Source organism: Heterodontus francisci, chromosome 36, assembly GCF_036365525.1.
Source record: "Heterodontus francisci isolate sHetFra1 chromosome 36, sHetFra1.hap1, whole genome shotgun sequence".
NCBI classification, from domain to species: Eukaryota; Metazoa; Chordata; class Chondrichthyes; order Heterodontiformes; family Heterodontidae; genus Heterodontus; species Heterodontus francisci.
Window position 1 is genome coordinate 43117513 of NC_090406.1, and position 17544 is coordinate 43135056.

Here is a 17544-nt window from a genome sequence, read left to right on the forward strand (position 1 = left end):
CGAAACCAACCACCTGCTTTCTGACCAACTCTCTCTACTAGGTCCAATACCAGTGAACCCATGAACTGCTCTCCCCATCTTCAAAACTGCTATACTGTCTGTCATTAAAAATCTCATCCTTGATTCTGCTATCTGTCCCATCATTTCTAGCTGTCTTTTCTCTCAAAGTCCTCACTTATTTCTTCCACCATTCTCTGTTCAAATATAGTCAGATTTTTAGCCACTCACAGCATCAATGTCACCAATGAGGATACACACTGTGCAACAATCCCTCAACCATTCCACTCCTTTCAATATAGGATAGCTCAACTGCTTCTCCTCAGTGTTCTCCCTATGGCATTACTGCTTTATTATGCCATGCCTGCTTGGTCTAATGTGGTTAGCACACCTTCTGAAAAATGAGTTTCATCACAGTCAGCTCTAGCATGGCAAAACATTCCATTTTTAACCCCCTCCTATTTCATCTGGTTTCAGCAACTTACCCATAAGAATGGGGATCCATCCAGATATCCATATATACTTAACTATACCTATACATCACTGTTGTCGTACTGCTTATCTAAAAGTGATGCGAATCAGCCAGAACTTCTTCCAGCTAAACATTAGCAAGACCAAGGAATCTTCTGGATGAGATGTCAAACTTGTCTGCCTTCAAGTGGAAATAAAAGATCACATGGCACTATTTTGAAGAGTAGCAGAGAATTTCTGCGGGTCTTGGCCAATATTTAACCCTTAACCAACGCAAATAAATTACAAAGTCAGTATTGCATTGATGTTTGAGAGTTTGCTGTGCACAAACTGGCTGCCTTGTTTTCTACATTACAAGCGATAACACTTCAAAAGTATTTCATCGGTATCTGAATAAAAAGTACAATTTTTTAAAAAAATTAACTTTTTGGTTCAATTATGTTTTAGTTAATGGTTGCAAAACCTTTTTGAGGTCTAGTGTGCCTCTAGATTTTCATTTATCTGGTAAGCAAAACACTTGCAGATTATAATGGTGTATAAGTTGCTGTCTGTTATTTGAAGACCTAAAATGCACATGAAGGTATGCTGATAGGCTGAGATGAAGAGGGGCGAGAGGAGCATAAAATATAGACCAGCTGGGCTAAATGGCCTGTTTCTTTGTTGTAAATTCTATGTAATTTAAAAGAGGGCTGAAGTAAGGCACACACCATTTAGCTGCATTGGTTCTAGATTTGGTGTGATTATGCCTTCGGTTAATTAATGAACATTGTGCAGATTCTGCTTGTTCCCATTTCATTTATTTTCATCTGATCAGGAACAGAGCCACTAACATTTTTAGTGGCTAGTTTTTAATACTTTTTCATGCATTGCGATCCTGCAAAAAAACTCATTACTGTGATGCTGAGCTCAGGAATAAATATCTTATGTAAAAACCAGCCCAAAAATAAAGCACCATCAAAAAAAGTGTTACTCCCCGGAAATTAGGAAGGCACGTATGGTTCTTGTACCATCAGCTAATGGGAACAGTTTATCTTTGCCTGCCGTATCTAACATATTATCTCATACACTTCGATCAAATCTCCCCTCAATCGCCTTTGATCCAAGGAGAACGACCCCAGCTTCTCCAACCTAACCTTGCAGCTAAAATCCCTCATCCCTGGAACCATTCTGGTAAATCTCCTCTGAACCCTTCTTAAAGTGTAGTGACCAGAACTGGACACAGTACTCTAGTTGTGTCCTAACCAGAGCTTTGTAACGATCCAGCATAACTTCCCTATTTTTGCAGTCAATACCTCTATTTATGAAGTCCAGGATTCCATATGCTTTGCTAACTATTCTCTCAATATGTCCTGCCACCTTCAAAGATCAATGCACATGGTTTAGTACTGTGCCATTTACTCTATATTGCCTCCCCCTATTCCTTCTGCCAAAATGCTTTACCTCACACCTCTCTGCATTAAATTCCATTTGCCAATTGTCATTCTTTGTTTTTTGTAGGATGTGGGCGTCGCTGGCTAGGCCAGCATTTATTGCCCATCCCTAATTGCCCTTGAGCTGAGTGGCTTGCTAGGACATTTAGGCCAGAGGGCATTTTAAGAGTCAACCATATTGCTGTGGAATCACATGTAGGCCAGGAAAGGACAGCAGATTTCCTTCCCTAAAGGGCATTAGTGAACCAGATGGGTTTTTACAACAATCTACAATGGTTTAATGGTCATTAGATGATCAAATTTCACCATCTGCCATGGTGGGATTTGAACCCATAACTCCAGAGCATTAGTCTGGGCTCTCAATTACTAGTCCAGTGACATTACCACTACGCCACCAAACCCCCCTATACAAGATAGATGCAAGCCGTACAAGAATCCATTGATGAAAGACATTAGCAGTCAACTCCAGATGCCCTTCGCTGAGACAATCATTTTAATTCAAAAGAACACACAAGGAAGAAAAAATGTTGCTCATGTGGTTTTGTATGTAATTGTGCAAACTGGAGTTGGTTTACAATTAAACCGTGGTCTCACTGGTAACTTAATGGGAAGAGGTTCCATTGTCATGATATTCCCCAAATCCTGCCAAATGTACAAAGAATCTGCATCAATTATTTCAGGTTGATTCAAAATGCCTATGCAACTTGATGAATAGCAGGAGGGCTGAGCAATTCCTGTCCCCATCTCAACTGCAGACAGTAAGGAATCAACTGTAGTATCACCATCATAGTTGGCCTAAAAATTAGAAATTGGAGAGATTCTAAAATCTGCAATCTGCTGAATAAATACCCAAGATAATGGGAAGAGTATCGATGCAACTTGAAATTCAGATTGGTAGTGCCGATTGTTTGGGCATTATAGAAACCATTTGGTGCCCAAAATGGTGTCCGTGACGCGATCACAAACTTTTGAGGTGAGTCGTGCCGAATTCCATATTGGTGAGGGTGTTAGCATGCGTGTAATTAATGGCCGCTGGAAGTATGCAAAGCAAGCAGATCATGATATCAGAGTGCACTGCTGATGTGAAGCCAGCATTGCCATTTTGGAGTTTAATGCTCCAGCTAACACCCTCCCAAACTCGCACAGCTGAACACAAGTTCAGAAGGACCCCCACCCACCAGTGCTATGTAAAAAGGATCAACTACTGTTTACAGGTTAGTTGCTAGTTGAACACTTCTGACTGTTGCCTCGATTCCACAAGTATTTGGCAACTTTAAGCAACTATAGAAAGCACCAAAGAATACAGGACGTGGTGCAGCAGGTGCTCAAAGAATTTTTGCTAACTTCGAAGTTTCTGTACAAACCAGTTGCTCCCAGACATGGGTGCATTAGTGGGTATTCCCCTTGGAATACAGCATGACTTACAGAATGAACATAGGGTACACAGAGCGAGACAAGCTACTGGAAGAAGTGGGGAAAGGGGAAAACAGAGGAGAATGAGCAAAAGGGAAGCACCTAGGACAGCCCCTTTCGTTTAAATAAGATTGCAGTAACTGCTAATTCCCCATACCTTACATTTCCTCTAACTGATCATCACAGCGTCCACTTGATCACAATGCAAAAATAAAAGCCACCACTAAACGAACCTTCTAAACCCAATTTTCCATATTGCACACAAAAGTCAACTAATCATCCTTGTATATTCCCTTACTATGCATCTTCAAGTGTGCCTTTGCCTGTCCTCGTGCACCCAAGCCGTGCTATCCCAGTGGCTGCAGCTTGGCTGGTGGAAAGCTGTTGTTTTTCAGTGGCGGAGACTGCAGATGGCCTTGGAGGATGACTTTGAGAAGATTTAGGCCCAGAAGGCCTGGTTGCAGACTGCACCATTTTGGCCCAGGCGGCAGCGGTCTGGGCTGGCTGACTGGAAACATCTAGAGGACTGGTCAACTGGCAGGGATGGAACTACAAACGCTACCTTTATGTGCTTCGTGTAACCACTGCCAGACTCCCGCAGCATTGCCTCTGCAATCATAAGAACCAGGAGCAGGAGTGGGCAATTCAGCCCCTTGAGCCTGTTCCGTCATTCAATACGATCATAGCTGATCTCATCTCGGCCTCAACTCCACTTTCCTGTCCGTTCTCCATAACCCTTTAACCCTTTACTAATTAAAAATATGTCCATCTCCTCCTTAAATTTACTCAATGTCCAGCATCCACTGCGCTCTGGGGTAGTGAATTCCACAGACTCACGACCCTTTGAGAGAAGTAATTTCTCATTCGTGTCTTAAATCTGCTACCCCTTATCCTAAAACTATGACCTCTCGTTCTGGATTGCCCCACAAGAGGAAACATCCTCTCTATGTCTACTTTGTCAATCCCCTTAATCATCTTATACACCTCAATTAGATCGCCTCTCATTCTTCTAAACTCTAGAGAGAGTAAAAGGCCTGAACTGCTCAACCTCTCTTCATAAGACAAACCCCTCATCCCTGGAATCAATCTGGTGAACCTCCTCTGAACTGCCTCCAATGCAACTGCATCCCTCCTCAAGTAAGGGGACCAAAACTGTACGCAATACTCCAGGTGCGGTCTCACTAATGCCTTGTACAGTTACAGCAAAACTTCCCTACTTTTATACTCTATTCCTTTAGCAATAAATGCCAAAATTCCATTTGCCTTCCTTATTAGCTGCTGCACCTGCATACTAGTTTTCTGCGAACCATGCACGAGGACACCCAGATCCCTCTGCACCGAAGCACTCTGAGGTTTCGCTCCATTTAGATAATAATTTGCCTTTCTATTCTTCTGACCAAAATGGATAACTTCACACTTATCCACGTTAAGCTCCATCTGCCAAATTTTGGCCCATTCACCTAACCTATCCATATCCATTTGTAAATTTCTTATTTCTTTATTACAACTTACTATCCCACCTATTTTAGTGTCATCTGCAAATTTGGCTATAGTACCTTCTATCCCTGCATCCAAGTCATTGATATAGATTGTAAATAGTTGGGGCCCAAGGACCGAACCCTGTGGCACTCCACTAGTTACTTCTTGCCAACCTGAAAAGGACCCATTTATTCCGACTCTCTGTTTTCTGTTAGTTAGCCAATCCTCTATCCAAGCTAATAAATTGCCCCAACCCCATATGATCTTATCTTGTGCATTAACCTTTTGTGTGGCACCTTATCAAATGCCTTCTGGAAGTCCAGATATACTACATCTACAGGATCCCCATTATCCACTTTGCTTGTTACATCTTCAAAAAAACTCTAGCAAATTAGTCAAACACGAGTTACCCTTCATAAAACCAAGCTGACTCTGATGGATTGCGTTTTGACTTTCTAAATATCCTGTTATTACTTCCTTCATAATGGATTCTAACAATTTCCCAATGACAGATGTTAAACTAATTTGTATATAGTTACCTACTTTCTGCCTCCCTCCTGTTTTGAATAAGGGCGTTATACTAGCATTTTTCCAATCCACTGGAACCTTTCCCGCATCCAGGGAATTTTGGAATATTATAAATCAATGGATCCACTATTGCCGCTGCCACTTCCTTTAAGACCCTAGAATGTAGGCCATCAGGCCCTGAGGACTTGTCTGCCTTCAAACCCAAGTTTGCTCAGTACTTTTTCCCTAGTGATGATGATTGTTCTGAGTTCCTTCCTTTCCTATAACCTCTGCATTACTTGTTAAATTTGGGATGGCACTAGTGTCCTCCACTGTGAAAACTGAGACAAAATACTGATTTAGTGTCTCCGCCATTTCTGTGTTCCCCACCATTAACTCCCCAGTCTCATCCTCCAAGGGACCAACATTCACTTTAGTGAATGAAGTCTCATGGCATCAGGTCAAACATGGGCAAGGTAGCCTCCTACTAATTACCACCTACCGCCCTCCCTCAGCTGATGAATCAGTATTCCTCCATGTTGAACACCACTTGGAGGAAGCAGAGGGTGGCAAGGGCACAAAATGTACTCTGGGTGGGGGACTTCAATGTCCATCACCAAGAGTGGCTCAGTAGCACCACTACTGACCAAGCTGGCCGAGTACTAAGGGACATAGCTGCTAGATTGGGTCTGCAGCAGGTGGTGGGGGAACCAACACGAGGGAAAAACATACTTGACCTTCTCCTCGCCAATCTGCCTGCCGCAGATGCTTCTGTCCATGACTGTATTGGTAGGAGTGACCACCGCACAGTCCTTGTGGAGACAAAGTCCCGCCTTCACATTGAGGATACCATCCATTGTGTTGTATGGCACTTTCGAACAGATCTAGCAATGCAAAACTGGGCATCCATGAGGCACTGTGGGCCATCAGCAGCAGCAGAATTGTACTCAACCACAATCTGTAACCTCATGGCCCATCATATCCCCCACTCTACCATTACCATCAAGCCAGGAGACCAACCCTGGTTCAAAGAAGAGTGCAGGAGGGCATGCCAGGAGCAACACCAGGCATAGCTCAAAATGAGGTGTCAACCTGATGAAGCTACTACCCAGGACTATCTGCATGCCAAACTGCATAAGCAGCATGCAATAGACAGAGCTAAGCGATTCCATAACCAACGCATCAGATCTAAGCTCTGCAGTCCTGCCACATCCAGCCGTGAATGGTGGTGGACAATTAAGCAACTAACTGGAGGAGCTGGCTCCACAAACATCCCCATTCTCAATGATGGGGGAGCCCAGCACATCAGTGCGAAAGATAAGGCAGAAGCATTTGCAACAATCTTCAGCCAGAAGTGCAGAGTTGATGATACATCTCGGGCTCCCTCCTGAAGTCCCCAGCATTACAGATGCTAGATTTCAGCCAATTCGATTCACTCCACGTGATATCACTAAACGACTGAAGGCACTGGATACTGCAAAGGCTATGGGTCCTGACAATATTCCGGCAATAGTACTGAAGACCTGTGCTCCAGAACTTGCCGCACCCCTCGCCAAGCTGTTCCAGTACAGCTACAACACTGGCATCTACCCGGCAATGTGGAAATTGCCCAGGTATGTCCTGCACACAAAAAGCAGGACAAGTCCAACCCAGCCAATTAGCGCCCCATCAGTCTACTCTCAATCATGAGTAAAGTGATGGAAGGTGTCATCAACAGTGCCATCAAGCAGCACTTGCTTAGCAATAACCTGCTCAGTGATGCTCAGTTTGGGTTCCGCCAGGGCCACTCAGCTCCTGACCTCAATACAGCCTTGGTTCAAACATGGACAAAAGAGCTGAACTCAAGTGGTGAGAGTGACTGCCCTTGACATCAAGGCAGCATTTGACAGAGTATGGCATCAAGGAGCCCTAGCAAAACTGGAGTCAATGGGAATCAGGGAGAAAACTCTCCACTGGTTGGAGTCATATCTAGCGCAAAGGAAGATGGCTGTGGTTGTTGGAGGTCAAACATCTGAGCTCCAGGACATCACTGCAGGAGTTTCTCAGGGTAGTGTCCTAGGCCCAGCCATCTTCGGCTGCTTCATCAATGACCTTCCTTCTATCATAAGGTCAGAAGTGGGGATGTTCACTGATGATTGCACAACGATCAGCACCATTCGCGACTCTTCAAATACTGAAGCAGTCAGTGTAGAAATGCAGCAAGACCTGGACAACATCCAGGCTTGGGCTGACAAATCGCAAGTAACATTTGCGCCACACAAGTGCCAGGCTATGAACATCTCCAGCAAGAGAGAATCTAACCATCTTCCCTTGACATTCAATGGCATTACCATCGCTGAATCCCCCACCATCAACATCCTAGGGGCTACCATTGACCAGAAACTGAACTGGAGTAGCCATATAAATACCATGGCTACAAGAGCAGGTCAGAGACTAGGAATCCTGCGGCGAGTAACTCACCTCCTGACTCCCCAAAGCTGTCCACCATCTACAAGGCACAAGTCAGGAGTGTGATGGAATACTTTCCACTGCCTGGATGGGTGCAGCTCCAACAACACTCAAGAAGCTCGACACCATCCAGAACAAAGCAGCCCACTTGATTGGCACACCATGCACAAACATTCACTCCCTCCACCACTGATGCACAGTGGCAGCAATGTGTACCATCTACAAGATGCACTGCAGCAAGGCTTCTCAGACAGCACCTTCCAAACCCACGACCTCTACCACCTCGAAGGACAAGAGCAGCAGATGCATGGGAATATCACCACCTGCAAGTTCCCATCCCAAGTCACACACCATCCTGACTTGGAACTATATCTCCGTTCCTTCACTGTCGCTGGGTCAAAATCCTGGAACTCCCTTCCTAACAGCACTGTGGGTGTACCTACCTCACATGGACTGCAGTGGTTCAAGAAGGCAGTTCATCACCACATTCTCAAGGGCAATTAGGGATGGGCAATAAATGCTGGCATAGCCAGTGACGCCCACATCCCATGAATAAAAAAAAAAGTTACTCTCTTCCCTTTTCTATAATTATAGAAGTTTTTGCTATCCGTTTTTATATTTTGCACTAGTTTTCGTTCATAATTTACCTTTGCTCTTTTTATAACTTTTTTAGTAACCCTTTGATGAGCATTAAAAGTTTCCCAAACTTCTAGCCTGCCACTGGCCTTTGCAATATGGTATGCCTTAGTTTTTGTCTTTATGTTCCCCTCAACTTCCTTGCTTAGCCATGGATGTATTTTCCCCCTCTTACAATCTTCCTTCCTCTCTGGAATATATTTTAGTTGGGAAGAATTGAATATCTCCTTAAACATCTGCCACTGCTCATCAACTGTCCTACCATTTAGAGTTCCTGCCCAGGCCACTAGGGCCAAATCTGTCCTCATGCCCATGTAATTACCTTTGTTTTAACTCCAGAACGCTAGTGTGGGACTCCAGTTTCTCGCCCTCAAACTGAATTTGAAATTCTAGCATGCTATGATCACTTTTCCCTAAAGGATATTAACTATGAGATTAATTAATCCCATCTCATTACACAATACCAAATCTAGAATAGCCTGCTCCCTGATTATGTTCTGGAACCATCGCTCCAAAAAACAATCTCTAATACATTTAATGAACTCTCCCTCAAGGCTCCCCTTGCCAATATGATTAATTCAGTCTATATGCATATTAAAATCACCCATGATTATTGCCGTACCTCTTACAAGCCCCCAGTATTTCCTGGTTTATATTGTGCCCCACTGCGGAACTACTGTTTGGGGACCTACAGATTACTCCCACCAGGGTCTTCTTTCCCTTGCTAATTCTTATTTCTATCCAGACTGATTCTATGTCTTGATCTCCAGTGCCTATATCATTTCTCACTACAGCACTGATCTCTTCCTTTACTAACAAAGCTACCACACCCACTTTTCCTTCCTGCCTATCCTTCCAAAATACTGAGTACCCTTGGATATTCAATTCCCAAACCTGGTTTCCCTGCAACCACGTCTCAGAAATCGCCACTAAATCATACCCATTCGTCTCTATTTGCGCTGTTAACTCATTAATTTTATTCCGAATGCTTCGTGCATTCAGATACAAAGCCTTCGACTTTGTTCTATTATCAAATTTCCCTAATCTTGCAATCCTAGTAATCTGTTGGGTATGATGACAGCAGGCTGACCTTGTATGACAGGAAGCTGAGCTTCCACTGCAGAACTTGTACTTCTGGTGCAAGCTGCTTGTGCTGCAATGGAAGCAGAGACATCGGCCATCAGACAAGGCATCATGGTTAGGTCCACAAGAGCGCTGATGGATTGGCCACTACTTCCACACTTTGTGCCATGTGGCAAATTGATGCCAGACTCCATGCTCCTTGACATAGACTGCAGCCTTTTTGGCACACTTCCCAATGCACCAAACATTTTGTTGTGCATAACAATCAACATTCTTCAATATTCAGCCCACTGTTGAGTACTTCTAGTCATGTAGTATCTCACTACATGCAGACCTCGCTTCTATGCTAGATTCTCTAAATTATTGCCAGTATCTGAGCTACTGATTGAGTGTCTTTTTGCTACGCCTGCACTGCATGCCCATGTTGCACTTCTTGGGTATTTGAAAGCAGAAAAACACAAGGATAAGTTGCGGTGCAGGGAGGTGGGAAACGCTGCATGCTTACACCATCAGAAGCTTGTAAATTAGAAGACAGCGTGGGATAAGGAGAAGTTGGGATGCGAGGAGGATGATTGGTATGAGAATACTGTAATCTTTGCCATTTCAGCACCTCCACTGGCCACAGCTTCAGTAATAGGAGTCCCCATAATGGCCAGTAGAGTCTACTCCTGCTGCCTCTGGTTGTGCACAACCTTATCCTGATGAAAAGTGCGTCAGTGCATGTCATGCAATCTATTTGGCTGATGTGACCGTCATGGTCGAAAAGCTGGCAGTATGTGCAAGCTGTGGGTAAGAGGCTTGCAGCAGTACTAAGCATGTGAGGGTGTGGTGCAGCATATGAATGTCAGGTATGAGTCGCGATTCATAGAGATTGTTGGTAGGTAAGTGATGAGATTATGGTGAATTAAACAGCGTCTGAGGCTAGTAGTGTATTTGGTAGGATATGGAATTTGAGGATACATTCATTGACCTGGACCACTGATGCGAGGTCACTGAACTTCTTGCGCATTACATCCAGGTCTTTGGAGCTTGACTCCTGACACTGACATCCTCAGTTATCTGCTCCAACTGCCTTCTGACAATAAAAGCAAAATACTGCGGATGCTGGAAATCTGAAATAAAAACAAGAAATGCTGGAATCACTCAGCAGGTCCGGCAGCATCTGTGGAATCTGGCATCACTGACCCGAAACGTTAACTCTGCTTCTCTTTCCACAGATGCTGCCAGACCTGCTGAGTGATTCCAGCATTTCTTGTGTTTATATGCCTTCTGACAATGTCTGGAGGGCCTCCTGTGGAGACAGAACATCTTCTCTATCAAGGCCTTCAGCGCAGCATCCGAGAAACTTGCAACCTGCTCTCGCCCATGCTGTGCCATGCTTCTATCTTTCCCAGGTTAGATTCAGTTCACAAAGGAATCTCAGCATCTGTTCCTGCCACGATGCACTTTCCCTTTAAAAGGTGTAGGCTAACTTTAACTGATGTTCACCACCACCTTCTCAAGGGCAATTAGGGATGGGCAATAAATGCTGGCCTTACCAGCAATGTCCATATCCCAAGAACAAATAAAAGAAACTCCACAATATTGGTCTCCTGCTCAGGCATCCAGCCAATCAACAGTGTGGTTAGCACTGGCTGGATGCTGGAATCATATGAAACAGCAAACAGTACTAGGTTTGTGTGCTACCTGCACTGCAGGGAACGTACATGATCCCTGTGCCTGGTTTCAGAGGCTAACAAATTTAGCCCAGATATCTCCCTTTCTAGTAATTAGATGAAAAAATTATGCATAGACTTAAAAAGCCACAACCAAGTTCAAAGTCTTTCCAATCTGTGATTCATGTCATTTACTCAATGGTATCAAGTCAATTTTAAGTTCATTGATCATAACTATTCTTTACTTGTTCATTCAGTCCTGTGCCTTGTTTAAATATATACACAAACTGAAAAAAAGGCACTGTAGTTTGCCATAGATTGGAGTGAATCCTACAGTCATTCTTATTGTGGAATGACCAGTGATATTCAGGATCAATGTAGTTTGTTGATCATTGTGTGGTAACTTTCACAGAATTTTTGTTTGGTGATCCAAAATGCGAAGCCTCGAATAACCAGATACTTTCTTAAATGGATGAAGCATCTGTGCATTGTATTGTGTACAAGTCATTAACCAATAGAAAAAAAAAAGACAATTGTCTTCAAACTCTGAAGATTGACAATTTGTCTTTGTTTTAGTATTGGTGCAACATGCATAGCTTAGAGTACCTCACTGAATTTATCATAGCAAACAAGGATTGTTAAATTCATTAGATCTGATAGAGAAATTGACAGTAGCCTGAACAGTCAGATTCACCACTTGACAGAGTGCCAGGATCAAGCAATCTCAGATGAGGTATAATACACCCAAAGCCCCAGGAATGAATTTCTCCAAGTCAGATACAAGCCATACTTGGAGATTCTCTGAACAAGCTCCTAATTTATATGAGTAGAACTTAAACAGAGGCTAACCATGATCATTTCAAATAGGATCCTTACAGCTGGATGATCATCTCATCTGGCTGGACTGAAATCAAACCCTGGTTCCAGCGGTAAAAGAAGTCTCAAACCCATCAGTTTCCTTTCAATCTGATCCACTAACCAGTGATTCTGATCCTACAAAAGGTAGAGTAAGTCACTAATTACAAAATTCCTAGCACTAAACAGCACTCAATAGTAGCCCCACAACTACTGAGTTACAACACTTGCTGTGGCTTACAGGGAGGAGAGCGAGCGAGGGAGGCGGACAGAGAGTGAGTGAGGGAGGCGGGCAGAGAGCGAGGGAGAGAGAGAGAGAGAGAGAGAGAGAGAGAGCGAGCACGAGGCAATCAGAAAGAGACGTTGAAGATACCGGAGAGTTAGAGAATAAAAAATAGTGAAAGAAATGGTAGATGGCATGCTAACAGCTTAAGAAACCTGCTACAAAGAGGCCATGGCTTTACATCAGGGAGTGTTTTTTTTAAAACACTATTACTAGCAGAGTGTTTCCATCCTAGTGCTGCTACTGAATACCTTAATATTAGTGTCTAAAAAGTAATTTCATTTTGCTTGTCACAAGTTTCCTGTTTTTTTTTTTGAGTTTCAGTACCAATTTGCAAAATTTTCTTATCTGGTCCTCACACACAACAAGATGGCAACAGCTTACCGTAAAAGGACACACTCTTGAGTTTACTTTTACTGACAGGTAGGGAGGATACTGGTCTTCTTGAATAAATTCTGTATCTGTGTGGCAAATCCTTAAAAATAAAAAAATATATTAATCCCATGTTGAAAAATGAATTCCCTATCTCTGTTTCCACCACCATGTTCTTTTATAAAAGAACAAACGCTAGACTGCAGTAATTCTTAATGCTGTTCTGCTCTGATCAGATGCCAAGAAGTGCTGTTCCAATACTAGTTTTTTTACTTTTGTTAGAGTTCGAGTATGCCACTACTTTAGCATGCTGACTCCAGCTAGAGGAACTTGCCCATTACCAGATAGTTGATTGCACCCACCAGAATTCCACAATTTTGCTTGAGGGGCCAAAGTTCTACCACTAGTTACCAAGAAAAAGCAGAAAAATTGCCTATGCTTATATTATAATAAACTATTTGCACACAGTATGCACATTTACTTGAGATATAGGGGAGGGAGGGAGAAAGGAGAGAAAAACACCAAGGCGAGTCTAGAAAATGGAAGTTTGACCATTACCAGATTTGGTGTTTTGTAATCCTAAAATAACAAAATTTTGCCAAGTGCTGGAAAATTGGATTAGAATAGTTAGGAGCTTGATGGCCGGCGCAGACATGATGGGCCGAAGGGCCTGTTTCTGTGCTGTATAACTCTACGACTCTATGAACCATTCAACATTTGAATAATTATCCTGGTATCCATCAGGATATTGACTAGGGTCCAATTCAACATTGGTTCCACTTACTGTGACTAGACCATCTTCAGTCTTGCCTAGTCTTAGTCACTCCCGTCCCAAGACTATGTTGGGTCAGTTTGCTTGATTAAGAGTGCCAACGTAGCCACCCCCACTCTGCATGCAATACAAGGCTCCGAAATAACAGGAGTGTTTAGGAACACAGAAAAATTTATTAAAATCTGTTCGGCACAGGGACTGCTCCCCATCAAGAGTCTGGGACATTCTTGAAACAGTTGCTCATGGTCCAGAAGAACTGTGGTTTCCAACTACATTAATAAAACTGAACTAGTCATTAAATAGGTGGCATATATCTAACTACATTAAAAGTCTTACATATCATGCACACTTCCTGTGCCACACATCCTGTAATACTTATCCTGTTACACATTCTTGATAAAACCCCAGTTTTAAAACAATGTATCTGTAGACTCAGACTGGGAGCTCTGCTAGTATATTTAATAAAAAAAGCACATCACCTGCAATGTTTCCACAGTTTTGCAATAACAACTTGCATTTACACAGCACCTTTAACTTGGGAAAATGTTCCAAGATGCTTCACAGGAGCGCAACAGACAAAATTTAACACCAAGCCAAAGACGGAATTATTAGGATAGACGACTAAAAGAAAGTGGTAGGACTTTGATACTTTAAAAAAAAAAAATCATTTATGGGATGTGGACGTTGCTGGCAAGGCCTGAACTTATTGCCCATCCCTAATTGCTCTCGTCAAAGTAGTGGTGAGTTGTCTTCTTGAATTGCTGCAGTCCATGTGGTGAAGGTACACCCACAGTGCTGTTAGGGAGGGAGTTCCAGGATTTTGGCCCAGCAACAGTGAAACCGCTCCAAGTCAGGATGGTTTGTCACTTGGAGGTGGTGGTGCTCCCATCTGCTTGCTGCTCTTGTTTTCTAAGCAGTAGAGGTTGCAGGCTTGTTGAAGCAGCCTTGGCGAGTTGCTGCAGTGCATCTTGTAGATAGTACACACTGCAGCCACGGCGTGTCTGCAATGGAGGTAGTGAATGTTTAAAGTGAAAAATGGGTGCCAATCAAGCGCTGCTTTGTCCTGGATGCTGTCTAGCCTTTTGAGTGTTGTTGGAGCTGCACTCATCCAGGCAACTAGAGAGAGAGTCTTCATCACACTCTTTACTGGTGTCTTGTAGATGGTGAAAGGCTTTGGGGAGTCAAAAGGTGACACATACCACAGAATACCCAGCCTCTGACCTGCTGTTGTAACCACAGTATTCACGTAGCCAATCCAGTTAAGTTTCTGGCAATATCTGCAAATATTTTTCTTGCAAGTATAGGCCTAATTTCCTTTTGAAAGTTGCAACTGAATCTGGTAGTTTCAGAATAGGGAGCAAGCAAGTTCCAGCCAGTCAATTCATTGTCATGAAACACCAATGATACTTGGGACCACTTTGTTTAGTAAATAGTGGTTCAGTGGTTAGCATCACAGCCTCACAGCTCCAAGGACCCGGGTTCGATTCTGGGTACTGCTTGTGCGGAGTTTGCAAGTTCTCCCTGTGACCGCATGGCTTTCCGCCGGGTGCTCCGGTTTTCTCCCACTGCCAAAGACTTGCAGGTTGATAGGTAAATTGGCCATTGTAAATTGCCCCTAGTGTAGGTAGGTGGTAGGGAATATGGGATTACTGTAGGGTTAGTATAAATGGGTGGCTGTTGGTCAGCACAGATTCAGTGGGTCGAAGGGCCTGTTTCAGTGCTGTATCTCTAAACAAAATAAAATAAAAATAGCTTTCAAACTTCTACATAAGAACAGGAGGAGGCAAATGAACCCCTGAAGCATGTTCTGTCATTCAATTAGATCATCTGCTTTGGTTCCAATATCCATGAATATCTTTACCCAACAAAAATCCATCAATCCCAGTTTTGAAATTTTCAATTGCCCTAATCTAATTGCTTTATGGGAGAAAGAGTTCCAGATTTCCACTACCCTATGTGTGAAGAAGTGCTTCGTAACATCAGCCCTGAATGGCCTGTGGCCAAGAGTTTGCAAAGCCTGCATTTAAAAAAAAATACAGAACGACCAGGTTCTGCAATTTTATACACAGCAATGTATCACTGGTCACTGATAACGGACTCAGAACCAAAATATAAAACTCGAGTTCAATCGTAACACAAGGAGCAAGCATCATCAGCTGACTATTTCAAGGTCAGGGAGCCTCGCTTGCAGGTTTACAAAAAATGGACAGTGTAACTAGACTATTTTTACTCAGAACTGGTCAGTGCAACTGTTCTCAACTTTAGCACCAGGCAGGAAAAATGAAGTATTAGCTACACAGCTTTGTTGTAACTACTTCTCTCCAGACATTGCAATGAAAACACATAGGAAACCAGATCTGCCAGCAGTAAAAATCACATAAATCCCACACAAAACCACTCAAAAACTGAAAGGCGGCATTCTTCCCTTCCTCAAATTTAAACTGTATATATAGAAATATACAGATTGGAACGTGGGTTCAGGTTGCAGGGCATCTTAATGTTCATACATGACAACATAAGCCTTGAAATGTTCTAACAGCTGCAACGATTAGTCTATATGTAAAAAAAAAGTTGCAATATGGGGTGGAGCTGGAATTGATTTACTGACTGGATTGAAACCATCCTCACCTTTGGTTTAAGTGAACATGAAGAATTTTCCCTTTAACAAGCCTTCAATGAGAAATTTAACAATACACTTAGAACTCTGGTTACTACTTTTTAATGAGGGGTGGGTGGGGAAGGAAGAGGAATATAGATGCAGCGGTTTAGCATACTGCCCTTTCAACTTATAGGTTACAAGGTGAGAACTTGTCAGCTTTTATCAACAGCTGGGGTAAACAAAGAGCCTACAGCATATAGTTCCACAGAATTTCGCTCTAGCCCTTACTCCCCAGTTTACACAGCATCATTATATTGCAGGAATGACCATATTTGCTGGACCTATGGTCCAAAGATTACCCTGTCTCACAGATCATTTGCACATGTTTCAGAGTTACGCACAGTGATTACAGTACCAGTAGTTTGAGGTTTTTTTTGTAAAACCTGCTGCAAACCCAATGGGTAAAAAAAAAAAGGTTTTCTTATACCATAGGACTCAAGTGTCAAGAAAACCCCATATGCCAAATGAGAAATATTAATTTTATTGGTTGGAAACTTACATTAGACTTTTAATGGAAAAAAATCCGATAGTAACTTTTAAAAAAACTAGCAGGCAAGATAGACACTGCAATTTGCATCTGAAATACCAGGAGATTGAACTGCAGACAGAAATCGGAGAAACCCTGGACCCAGAACAATGGCTTGCTCGAAGTAATTGAATTGCCAAGGATTGCTTCATTAGCATGACAGTCAAGGCCATCCTGACACATTGACTTTGAAAGAGCAAACCCCTCCAAAATGTAAATATTGGCATCCTGGAACCTGTGTACCAACTCTGAATCTTGCATCTCATTAAAGACAAAGAGGATCGAGAGAATCATGTAACTGTCTATCCACCTCTGGAAAAAAATAGAACTTTTGTTACACAGACAGAAGACGAGGAGTAACAGCAGCAAAAAGCTGTGTGCTTCCCTTTCTCTCCCCAGAAAACATCAAGTTTGAAAACCGTCTGCGAATGTGGACCCTCCAAGCCTACAAACTGCTACAGCCAGTGACCAAGGGAAGACAGCCAACTAGAATTCTACCATCAAGAAAACTCTGAGCAAAGCAGGCCAACCAAAGTGCACTTTGACTAGTTAAGACTTCAAGAATAGCAGCTAAGGACTACCGGATCATCCACTTTACAGACTGTGTACTTAAAGCACATTTATTCTGGACTTTAATCCAACCACCAAATCTGTGAAGCATAACATCCTTACTTTTATTTTCAATTCCTCTTGTAATAAAGGATAGCATTCCATTAGCCGCATTTATTACTTGCTGTACCTGCATACGAACCTTCTGTGACTCATGAACTAGAGCACCAAGATCCCCCTGCACCTCAGAATTCTGCAGTTGTTCTCCGTTTAAGAAATACTCTGCTTTTTTATTCTTCCTGCCAAAGTGAACAACTTCACATTTTCCCCACATAAAACTCCATTAGTTAGTAAGTTTGCGGATGACACAAAGGTTGGTGGAGTTGCGGATAATGATGAGGATTGTCAG

The 17544-nt window shown here is 42.8% G+C and overlaps 1 protein-coding gene across 4 annotated transcripts in view; it reads right to left on the reverse strand.

The window, feature by feature from the left end:
- LOC137351782 (E3 SUMO-protein ligase PIAS4-like) overlaps positions 1 to 17544 on the reverse strand; it is a 132335-nt gene that overhangs the window by 49699 nt on the left and 65092 nt on the right. For all 4 annotated transcript variants that reach the window (XR_010969570.1, XM_068016606.1, XM_068016604.1 and 1 more), the window contains one exon: positions 12642 to 12732. Coding sequence is in view for 3 of the 4 variants with exons in the window: in XM_068016606.1 (XP_067872707.1) it covers positions 12642 to 12732 (91 nt within the window). In the remaining variant the exon portion in view is untranslated. The remainder of the gene's footprint in view (positions 1 to 12641; positions 12733 to 17544) is intronic.